We start from the raw sequence: 12,420 nt of genomic DNA, 5'->3' as shown, positions 1-12,420 counted from the left end.
CTGCAAAGTATTAATCCATTTTCACTCTATCATGCTTTTTATCAACCATAGCAGATTCTGAAATGTAGCCTCTACAATGAGTCTGAAATGATGCTGTTCTTCCCAGAACTGAACCTAAAAAACAAGCTCAAAGCACTGTGGTGGATTCAAAAGATTACAAGAAAAAAGGCACTGGTCTCCAGAAAAAAGATTTTAAAATTACTTGGCATTGGAGTCAGAGGGCAAAGACCAAATGCCTTTCGGAGATGATGCATAATTAAACAAGACTGTTAATCATATTGTTGAGTAGAAAGTGTTTGACAAAACCAAAGAAAAAAGAAACCATTAATTTAGGGGAGAAATTTTTTTGTGTGACAAAGTCATTTAACCACAAAATAGAAATATGATAAATTACAAGAACAATTCTCCTACTAGCAATTAATAATAACCATATTATAGATCACATTTCTACTGTGATAACTGTAATGTCAAAGTCTGGTAAGACTTTATCTTGTTACCCACTGTCATTCCTCTAATTTTGGAAGGATTAATGAACGAATTTTTGCTAAAATGTAGGCACACATACAAAAAAGTGAGTTCTGGTGAACGTAGGAAGTCTAGTCAGCCTCAGGTTATCTTCAGTCTTCACACTCTTGATGTTCCGGGAATGATGCGCGAGTTTAGGTTGGTTCTAGGATAGGCCCAGGGGCCTGGTTTGATCTGGGATCCCTGGGACCATACCTAGAACAAACCCAAACAAAACGAAACTCCTTGGGAGTGCTTTCAGCTCAGGTGACTTCTGGGCTTTTCACTCATATGGACCTCCAGGGCTGTACCAGACCATACAATGTTTAAGGAAGGGGAGTAACATTTCTGGAGTTTTCTGTACGTTGCCAGGTGCCAGTACTGTGCAGAAAATACTTTGACTTAAACTTGGAATTAATTTTAAAATTTACTTTGGGAGGGGTAAAGGATATGTAACTTCTTAGGATATCATAAAAACAAAAAACTTGTGAAAGACATGCTTTAGTTTTAGAAAAAATTTCAAAGATGAAATAAACTCATTTTGTAGGTAGCCAACCTTTAGGAAATGCTATAAAAGTGAAAAATGTAAAGTTCAAAACAATAGAATTATTCTTTATCTTGAGAAACTCTTAAGATACAAATATGATGGGAAATACATATTTCTACAACAATGGCTCATAGAATATACCCACTTTGAAAAACAGTGTATCAGAAGTATACACAACTTAAATTCTGTCCTGTTTCAATAACATGTTTGATATGTGCCAAATGAAATTCAGTAAACAGGGATGAAACAAATTAACTCAACTGCTGACAGGTTAAAATATATTAAAATGTACAGCATTTAAAAAATACCATATGCATTTTAATTGATCACACATTTTAGAATTTATTCATGTTATACCTTTGTATATGCAAATCCTGTAATCAATTCATCCTCTTTTCAATGTATAGCCATTATACTGAGTAGAATCACTTTCCTCTTACAACTATACTCAAAGAGAATCTCTCTCTTTGTACCACCAACCAGGAGTTGGTGTCATGATTATTCTGTAATGGCAGTCTCAACTCAAGAAACGGGTTTGGATCCTCTATTTTTAAGTGAATATTATATCACAATTCCCTTCCAGTAGCATATGAATAATGTTAAGCTGTGTCATGGCCAAAGACTGATTTTCCAATTACCCTGTATATGATGGATAGATGAATCAACGTATGGACTAAAACATAATCAGCCTATTTGTAAAACTAAGTTATTCAAGGTGAGGGTATCCCTTTCTAGACAAATCTGAATTTTACTTGCAAACATTGTAACATGTGAATTTTGTGTTTATTTTTTATTCAAGAGAGAAAAATCATCATGTTTGCTTAACATCAAATGGTAATTTAAACACGCAAAATATAGAATGACACTGGGTATTTAGTCATTCAAACATCTGTCAACATCATTAGCTCTAACACTGATAATTTCTGGCAAACTTTTAACATACATTGCGTTGAATAAAAATAAAGATGTTGTGTTAAAATCCTGCACATCAAAGAATAAATTCTTTGTGGTAAAACTGCCTAGAGTCTAAAAACCTTATTACTTCTCAGTTCTCTGGGATATCAATTGTGAAAGTTTTCTTATTTTCCAGGACTCAACCTACTTCATTGTTTCAGAAATGAAAATACATTTCTCTAAAAACAAAACCAAAGTAACAACAAAACCAACCTAGCCAAAGAAATTCTTAGCAACATGTGGTATCTGATTCAACTAGAAAGTACTGTAGAAAATGCTAATTTGAGTTGGCTGGTTTTAATCAGAGCCAAAAAATTAAAAAATAGAATGTAGAGAAGGTAAGTATAGAAACATAATCGTTCCTTTTGTACAATAACAGCTCTTCTATTTTGAGAGCAGGTACCTAATTTAGTAACTTCACTTAAAGATAGCAATGAAATAGGTAGTAACAGATACCCACAAAATCCATGCATTTAAGTATAATCCAGGTTTTTAGGTCTTCACTGAGTCAATTTGTTCTTACTTTATACATTATTCTAGCTGTCTTAGTTACCTGGTTTCCGAAACCAAAACAGACTAGAAGGAGCATAACGAAGGTGGAGAAAGGCCATTGCTATGGGCACACTTAAGCGGTATTTGGAGAAACTGGAGGAATGAGAACTGCTATCAGAAAACAAAGACAAGAAAATGAAAAAAGCACATCAGAATGGAGCCATTTAGTAAAAGGGCATGTAGCTCTCAGTGCCTTAATTAGACTATCACAGTATAATAACTTGTTAATAATGATCATTTTGACATCAAAAAAGATTTAAATGATTTTCATATATTGTTTAATAAGATAGCAATGCATATTGTTTTAAAAAGATCACCTTCAGAAATTATTCTGAAAAATTTTAATGCTTAAAGGGGTTTAAGTTCTATAGAAAACTGGGATATCTAGAATGAGTCATTCTCCAAATATCCAGTTAGCCAGTTCTTTCTAAATTAGCCATGCATGTTTAGTCTCAAACCTGTAGTTCTAAATATAAATCTTGGTGGACAGAGTTGGAGTCATATTTATAATGTTTAAGTTTTAAGTCTGTGTCCTATACTAGGAATAATGAGCAGAAAAAAAAAAAAAACCAAAACACCATTTTCCTAAAATATACACAATGATTTATACAAAGATGATAATCAAATTCTCTTTTATAGCTGAATTCATTAATGGAAAGTCCTAGAAACACCAACATATAAAAACTGAATTAATACTTTAAATATATGGCAATCACATATTCAACCAAGTATTTTTAGCAAGTTCTTAGTAAAGAATGAACAGGCAAACAAAAGTATGCTAAGCAGCCAAACAGGTACCACAAAGGCCATGCGCATAACTGACAGAAAAGTCCCTTAGCCTTCTTTCAGTCTACTCTTATTTTAGACACAATTCTAGCAAGTTTGGCAATCTGGTTTCTCAGCCCACAGCAGATGAGAAGCAGCAAATTGGGGACCTAGTGCAAGAGGCAGGCACACAAGACAGCAGCAAAAAGTGACAGCTGATTTTAAGGGAAGATAGAGAAACTGTGAAAACCAGACCTAGCTCAAAAAGCAAAGTTCTGCAGGGTCACAGGGTAAAGGGGCATAGAACATTATGTATCTCAGTTGCTCCTGAGGGTGCATTTCTGTTTATTACCCTGTGAGAGGAACTGATATCCTTAAAGATGACTGAGAAAAAGTTAAATTATATGCTAAATATTCTAGAAAAAAGTACAGAAAGTACATTCTAAAAATTTTCCTATTAAATTATTTAAAAAATTTTTTAAATGTTTTACTTATTCTTGAGAGAGAGAGAGAGAGAGCATGAGCAGAGGAGGAGCAGTGCAAGAGAGGGACACAGAATCTAAAGCAGGCTCCAGGCTCTGAGCTGTCAGCACAGAGCCCGATATGGGGCTCAAACCCACAAACCTCAAGATCATAACCTGAGCTGAAGTCGGATGCTTAAACCGACTGAGCCACCCAGGTGCCCCTCCTATTAAATTATTAAAAACTGTTATGATTAAATGGATTTGCCTCAGTTACATGAAAAATTAACTCATGCAAGTTAGTCACCTGTCGATAATTACTGTCGGTTATTTACCTGTCAATAAATTGTTACTGTACTTATGGTATTTTTCCTATATTTTTGCTTCTAGTATGTTTACAGCTTCATTTTCAATATAAGTGTGAATTACAGAGACATGTTGTGATCAACAGAAGTGGAAAAATAAATCAATTTTTGCTTTGTCTGTGTTTCATTCATAGCATGCTATCTACTTTAGTTCAAATAACGAGTCTTCTGAGCTATAGCACAGTCTCATGGCATTTAGTTCTTATTTCCTTGTTTTTTTTTGGGTATGGAAACAATGTCCTATGATTAAACCAAATCAGTTGAATTTTTCCTCCCACATGATTTCTAATAATTTATCAAAAGACTTCATATTTTACATTACTTATAGTGTATAAGTAAGTCACTATAAGTCACCAGAGTGAAATGACTCCTAGGCTCCCTTCCAATTAACACTCCATTGATTTATAATTTTGTGAAATGTATCAAAACATAATTTTTTATGCTTTAACATTCACCACCTTTATTATGTGAATCAGAATATTAGTATTTATTTTTTAAAGAAAACTGACCTATTTTACTAACATAATTATAACCAGATCTTGTTTTTCAGTCTCAAAAGTTTCACTTCTTTTTTAACTACTTCTGAGGAGTAAGAATTTACCAACATGATTTAGCAATCCAGAGAATTTGGTTTTTGCTGGAAAAACTCCCCATGACATTATTAGGTCAACTGCACCCATAGCTTTTAAATGATGGCTCTGAGATTTAAACTCAGATTGAAGTTTAATTTTGTATTAAAACCTTTTTGTATTAAAGCCTTAAAACCATATTCTTAAATTTCCTTAGCAATTTGCCTTAAATGTGTTTCTCCTGACTTGTCTCCAATAACTTCAGAAATCAAACCTGAGTCAATACATGAGTTCTTAATTAAATATATTCAAACATACAATTTTAATGAAGTACAATTTTAAAGAAGACTAGTGAAGTCAAATACAGACAACTTAAAAAATAAGCCAAAGATCACAAATCAAAGACCAGCAAGAGTCTGGTCCTAGGTAGTCCAGATATGCGGGTTTTAATAATGATAGCTGAAAAAAAATAAGAATTTAAGGTATGATAACCATTATTAGGTCATTTACTGCCATGACTTTCCTCACTGTAGGCAGAGTGTAAAAATTTTGTCCTCAAGAGTGACCCTAAATAGCTTCTGTCATTGCATTCTTACATTAAGTACCGGCTCTGTCCTGGTAAAATAAACTCTGGAAATGTTCATATCAAAAGCTGTCAGGATATTACTCTTAACAAGAATTATCCTGTCAAAATATCACTGTAAAATTTGGAAAGCATAATTACAAGTTTTGCATCACAAAATATTTTTCCCAGCGGGCTTCTTTTAGATGCAGGATGTCAACTATTAAAACTAGTCAAAAGCCTGATAATACAAAGTGAAATATTCTTAGAAAAGTAATAAGAATACCTACTTATGTCACATTGGCGTATTTGTTTTAATTTCCTAAGATATCCATGGCAAGGAAAACAAAGTCCTAGACAGAGGTTCTTAGATTTGACTGAGCATACACACCACCTAGGTCTCATCCCAAAATGACTGATTAAGAATGACTGGGAGTTATGGCCCCAAATCTGCATTTTAAAAATAAGACCTCCAGTTTATTCTAATATAGGCGTCCTATAAAAAACAGAAACAAAAACAAAAACAAAACAAAAACTGAGAAACACTGACTTTTAGACTATTATAAGAGAACATTAGGAATATTCACAGGGAAGATACTATTTTATCTCAGCAATATTTTATAAGATGAAAGAAATTTTAAAAACTACACAAAAAAAGAACCTTCAATTAAAGTCCCAAGATCCTTATATTATGGTTTCAAACAAGTAGAATATTTGCAGATAAAACAGATCAGATTGGAAGATTAGGAATTCCTCATTAAAGTTAGTTTTTTAAAATTTATAACAAAATCAGTCTTTCAATGCTTAGAGAGCATTGAATAAAACTGATGAAATATTATGAAGACATTTTCCCCAAACTGGTGTAAATAAAAATAATACAATAAAAGAATTAAAAATTATTAAACTCTAATTCTTCCTGTGTAAGGTCACAGATAAGGGGAACAATTACCAAGTGTTCCCATAATTGCTTCTTCTAAATCCAAGGGGAAAAAGACTTGGCAAACTATGTAATCTAAAAAGAAAATATTATTATTTATGAATACGATTGTCAGTTTCAAAACAAGATTTTTGTTTTTGAAATTTAGCTACTTCTAAGTGGTAAACTGGGCCCACCCTGTAATATTTCTAAGAGCTTGATTATGGACAGTCTCAGAATTTTGGGCAATAGGCAGAATCACTTATAGTACAAAGGATCTCTACTATTCATACAAAGCAGAATCAAGTTTTTCCTCAGGATAAAAAATAAATTTCCTAAGATTACTGGAAAAAATTAAATAAAAATCTCCTCGGTACACATAAATCTACTGACTCAAAGTACTAAGTTTACAGGAATCTGAATGTGTTTCTTAATTCTAAAGACAATCTATATTCGTTGTGTAACTTCCTTTCTAGGACAGCAGCATAAATTATTATTCCTATACTTTCCCCAAATAATGTCTATAAACTATGTCACTGCGTAGGAGCTATAGATTTCAAGAAACAATATACTCCTGAAAATACCACACTTTGAAAATGCAATCATGACACTGGACAATTTGGAAAGCAACCTCTTTTAAGAGGTAGTTGTAAATGAAGTACTGAGGAGACAAGGATGCTTTCCAGGAAGCAGGCAGGATGTTTCCAGAATCTCATTAAGGTGGAGAGGATATAGCCTCAGGCTAGAAATCAGCTGAAATGATCTGCTTGTGTTAACGGCACCCAATTATCTGTAGGCAAATAGATACAAAGAACTTTCTGCAAAGGTGCGGATGGGGTCTTGGACTATACGGATCCTACTTTGACATCATCTCTATTAGTTATAACAAGAACAGAAGAAAAACACAAAATATATTTGAAAGGGTAATTTTTAAAACAGTACAATGTTTTTCTTTTAAAGATTATTAGGACACCTTAAAATTAACTACCAAATACACATATGAACAAGGAAACATAAAAAAAAAAAAATGTCATAACCCCAGTATTTTTGAAACTACTTTTTAGTTCCAAACCCCAGTACACATTAATTGTATGAAGTCATTTTTTTTATTATTCAGAACCTGTATCTTTGTTTTAAGACTGGTATAAACAAAAATAAAATACAAACAAGTTGTTATTAACATAATAGCTGCAGCTATGAACTGCAAGAATACAGTAAAAAGGAGTCATACTAAATGTTAATGTTCTTGCAACAGAATTATCCCAGTCATTTCATGGTAGCAAATTCTGGCAAGAAATGATAAATTTGTTTCTTATTAAAAGTACCTAAAGAATTTCCAAGATCCATCAGCTGTGCTGCAAAAAAAAAGAGCAGTTTATTCAAAAGAGCCCTTACCTTTCTTATTTTCCTAAAAGATTTGCCATTTACAGGTTAACTACTATTTTCAGATCAGTTGTTTAAACCAGGGTTCTTGCTGTAAATTCACATCTTAGCTTTATATATAGTAAACTTAACACTCATTTTCCCTTTCTAGTGGATTATCTAGCCTTGAAGCTAAAACACTTGCATAAAAGCAATAATTTAAAATCCTCCATGTAAATCTTGGTTCCTACTTCTCTTGTACCTCATTTTCATTTTCTTGTACTATCTGTTCTTCCTCCTCATCACCAAAAGTCTGTTCCTGCATGGTGGTAAAAGAGAGAGATCTAGCAGCCACTTCTGCAGCAAGACCAGCAGTGAAGGTAAAATCCGGTGACAGCTGGAGCCGCGCCAGCCTCTGCTTAATGGAAGGCTGTAATAAGTCCCCGGGAGCTGGATGGGCAGTGGACAGGCTCCCTACGTCCGCCTGCCGAGATTCCTCTTCACTCTCACATTGGGAACACACTCTTTCTTCAGCTCCTTGGAGGAAGACTTCATTTGCAGAATTGTCTTTATTTTTACCATCTAGAGGGTTTTCACATAAATACTCAGTCCTACTACTTATTTCATTGTCAGCTGTGGAGGGTTTACTATTTTCCTCTTCAGTATCATTTTTACCAACTGTCCCCATATCTGAATCCACTGATGGTTCTGAATTACTTATGGGTTCCACTGGGTCTACAGGAGACAAGGATTTCAACACAGCTTCAAAGAAAAAAAGAAAAAAAAGAAAGAAAGAAAGAAAGAAAAAGAAAAAAAAGAAAGAAAAATAATAACTAAGGACCCAGCAATGATTTAAACTTTAATTTAAACTTCCAGTCGTTATTTTTCTAATAAAGAACAATAAATAAAAGCTAAATAAATCTTTCTATTAAATCTATATACATTTATAAATCCAGAGAACTTTGTAAGAGATAAAATGCCTAAGAAATGAAATGAGACGGGGTTTTAATGAAGATTTTAAAACACCTCACACGTTGTATTATTCAAAATATTAAAGCAGTGGTTCTCAAAGTGTGGTCCCCGAACCAACAGCATCAGTTATTTGGTAGAAATGCAAATTCCCACCAGAACCTACTGAATGGCAAACTGTGAATGAGGACTGGCTGTGTTTACAAACCCTACGCTTGATTCTGATGCACACTAAAGTTTGAGAACCATCTTATGAAAGAATAAGCAGCATGATTTTTACTGATAATATGTCAGATAAAAGGCCTGAAGTAATCCAGATAATAATCATATCTTTAACACATATATATTTACAAGTGAAAACAGTATGGGGAAAAAAAAATGCACACAATCCTATTCGCTTGCCAACCACCTAACAAGACCCTGATGAAAGTAAAGCCATAACTTCCACACATTTTGTAATGTCACATAAAAGTATAAAACAAAATAAAATCTGTATTCAAGATCAACTACTGTACAAAGCATAATACATAAACATTATATCCATACGGCAGAAGGTGTCCTTTCAAGGAAAATGAAGTTTTATTTAGCCCCTCTTGATGTTAGTAGGCAGTGGGTTGCTTGCTAGGCAGTCTCTCCTCCCAGTATGAGGGGTTAGTACAATACAATATATTAGGAAGCATGACGGAAGAAAAAAAAGTGCTTCTTGAAGATCTGGCGTTTATTTAAAAAATAATTTGTAAAAGGTGTCCATTTCCAAGAAACAGATCCCTAAGCTGCAGTAACTCCACTAGAGAAGCAGCAACAACAGAAAACAATGGCCACAGCAGGTTCCAGTGTAGAATATCCCTCTCTAATTCCATGCGGACTTTACCCCTGTAGGCAGAGATGAAAACAACTCTGGAAGATGTACTGAAATTTTTCACGGAAAAAGCATTTTATGGTATCAGCAGCTTTTTACTTATTTCACAAACAAAATTAGCAATACTGCGCTTTCTAATGTAGCTATACCTGAAAGCATATACCTGAACACTTAACACTTATTTACCTGAAATATATATATATATACCTGAAAAAAGCATATACCTGAAAAAAGACACATTTCTCTCATTATATCTTTGCCCATACTGTCAGTAGGATAATTTTAAAGCTATATGGAGAAAATACTAAACAATAGAAAGGATACAAATGTATATACAATGCTATTCTCAGTCTTCATGTACATTTTTAGGCAATAAATCTAGTTCTTAAAGAATGCAACATGTATTAGATGTTGATTGATATCCCTGATTATTGCTAATTAAATAGGGCAATATAATCTGCACATCTGGAGGATCAAGTGTTAACATTGCTAGAATGTAAAGCTCCAGGAGTACAGGGATTTTTGTCTCTTGATTTATGCACTAGGGATATAGCAGTAAACAGTGCCTCAGTAACTACTTGTTGAATGAATAATTTGCTGAATGAACACTGTGGGGGATAATAAAGCTCCTACTGAAAGAGACTGTAATTTCATTATAGAGACAAAAACATTGAATGCACAGAAAACAATAGTGCCTAAAACGATACTCTCAATCCCTGATTCATGCAGACCCAAAATATGAACAAGCAGGCTGCAGGAACTCTTTACTGCTGCACCTGGGAAGTTTTTAATCTGCTACATATGTTGCTGCTCAAGACACGGTTACAATTCCCTCCAGGGCCCCTTTGGTGTGAGGGTCTGTAGTGGTGGGAGAGGTAGAAGGGCTGGAACAGAGGATTCATGGAGGAGCAACTGGTAGAAAGGACAGCTTGGTGGAGAAGACAGAATTCTTAGCAAAGAGATCAGCATGTATGTTGTTGTTTTTTTTTAAGTTTTTTTTTTTTTTTTTAAGTAAACTCTACACCCAATGTGGGGCTTGAACTCACAACCCCAAGATGAAGTCGCATGTTCTATTGACTGAGCCAGCTAGGCACCGCAGCATGAATGTTTTTCATGAATAAAAATAGTAAGTTTGTGGGACCACAGTCTAATTAGATAAATATAACCAGAGGAAGATATCCATATCAGAAAGAGTGATAAATATAATTAAATATGATGGATTCATATGATAGAGAGGCTTGAAACTAGGGAAAAGAGTTTAGATTTAATAAGAGTGGGAAAGGGGGAACCACTGCAGGTTTTAAAGATAGAGAGTTATCAGGGCACCTGGGTGGCTCAGTTGGTTAAACATCCAACTTCAGCTCAGGTCATGATCTCACGGCTCATGGGTTCGAGCCCCTGTCAGGCTCTGTGCTGACAGCTCAGAGCCTGGAGCCTGCTTCAGATTCTGTGTCTCCCTCTCTCTCTGCCCCTCCCTGACTCATTCTCTCTCTCTCTCTCTCTCTCTCTCTCTCAAAAATAAATAAACATTAAAAAATTAAAAAAAAAAAAGAGAGCTATTATCATTGTACTGTTTGAGAAAAATCTGGAGGCAGCCTGCAAGGACAGAAGCTAGCTTAGAAGCTATCTTCTAAGGAAAGCTTAGAAGAAAAAGGTATTGAAAATAGAAGTCAGCTGGGGTGCCTCGCTGACTCAGTACAGCATGTGACTCTTGATCTTGGGGTTGTGAATTTGAGCCCTACGTTGGGGGTAGAGTTTACATAAAAAAAAGAATGGAAGTCAGTTAAGAGGCTATTACAATGTATGAGCATAATCTAATAAGGATCTGGGCTATAAAGGGGGCCAGTGGGAAGAGGAAGGATGAAATCAACAAAGGTGTATCTGGACATGGGACAATGGCAGGACTCCTAAGAGAAGAAAAGAGAAATCTGAGGAACTCTCCAGAAGTACAGGTAATCTATATACTTCCAGTGAAAAAGAGAATGGGAAAGGAAGGCAGTTGATTTTGAGGTTTCAGGTAAGTACTCTAAAATGGAAGAGGAATCCCACTCTACCTCTTGGAAATCTACAGGAGTTAATTCCTCAATTAGAAATTAGCTAGTCTGATACTGTCAAGATACCCTCATTCCTTCCCTCACCTCTCATGAAGTCCAACCAAAGAAAAGAGTGGCAAACATAAAGGAGTTTAATGCTAATCGTCAGTATTGTCAAATCATCCAATTTTGTCAATATTGAAGTACGGAGACAGCTTGCACAGAAGCACCTCTTCTTGTCCCATCTACTTAAGTGTTCAAACCAACTGAGAAACCTTAATGATGTAGCTAACTGGCCTAGGTCTTAATCCACTTGTTTCAATGATGAACGTAGAGTTACTAATTTGATGCTTCATTGAGGTATTTATAATATCAGCCTAAAGAGAAGAGTTTAGAATCTCAAATTCACTAATCTGATGCTTCACTGAAGTATTGGTAGTATCCACATAAAGAGAAGAGTTTAGAATCTCAAATTCACTAAATTTGAAATCATATTTATTCAACTCACTGCCATTCCAAAATAATGTAGTAAAACATCAAGTTACTGATGAAAAAGCTTGATTTCATATTCCCAATTTGATTATATACCTAGTCTTTTATTGATCATATTGATTTTGTGTCTAGAAGAAAAAGCACTATACTTGCTGAGAGATCCCTAAAATTAAAGCTGTAAGAATTACAGCTAAAATAAAAGTTGTAGTTCAAGAAAAAAAGAGTCCCCTTCATTAAAATAACCTTTTACTCTGAAGTCAGTGCTTACCGTGATCACTAAATAGAAGTTGCTTCCACTTCTGCCTTTCTGCCTCCGATGCTTTAAATCCCAGCACAGATTTTAATTCTTGGAGTACCCTCTTGGATTCTTCATGCTCACGCTTCTGTCTGTCTCTGTCTTCTTGAGACAAGTAATAAAAATCATCCTTTCTGAAATCACTGTCCATATCTATATCATCTACATAAGCTTCTAATTCCTGAAAATGAATAAAGAAAAAGCACTTTACTTCA

The 12,420-nt window shown here is 34.5% G+C and overlaps 2 protein-coding genes across 12 annotated transcripts in view; one reads left to right on the top strand and one right to left on the bottom strand.

Moving 5' to 3' along the window:
* Positions 1-12,420, bottom strand: part of VEZT (vezatin, adherens junctions transmembrane protein) — a 78,774-nt gene that overhangs the window by 8,096 nt on the left and 58,258 nt on the right. For 6 of the 9 annotated variants that reach the window (XM_042992926.1, XM_042992918.1, XM_007085632.3 and 3 more), the window contains 2 exons: positions 12,179-12,386; positions 5,021-8,319 (listed from right to left, as the gene is read on the bottom strand). In XM_042992926.1, the coding sequence (XP_042848860.1) occupies positions 7,805-8,319; positions 12,179-12,386 (723 nt within the window). In that variant the 3' untranslated portion in view covers positions 5,021-7,804. Of the gene's footprint in view, positions 1-5,020; positions 8,320-8,499; positions 9,400-12,178; positions 12,387-12,420 lie in introns of those variants that run through there. The other 3 variants (XM_042992924.1, XM_042992925.1, XM_042992922.1) reach the window with 2 other exon arrangements.
* Positions 1-12,420, top strand: part of LOC102955427 (uncharacterized protein C3orf20 homolog) — a 192,238-nt gene that overhangs the window by 131,242 nt on the left and 48,576 nt on the right. The gene's annotated exons all lie outside the window — the stretch shown is intronic.

Source organism: Panthera tigris, chromosome B4, assembly GCF_018350195.1.
Source record: "Panthera tigris isolate Pti1 chromosome B4, P.tigris_Pti1_mat1.1, whole genome shotgun sequence".
Classification (NCBI taxonomy): Eukaryota; Metazoa; Chordata; class Mammalia; order Carnivora; family Felidae; genus Panthera; species Panthera tigris.
This window is presented reverse-complemented; position numbering and strand designations above follow the sequence as displayed.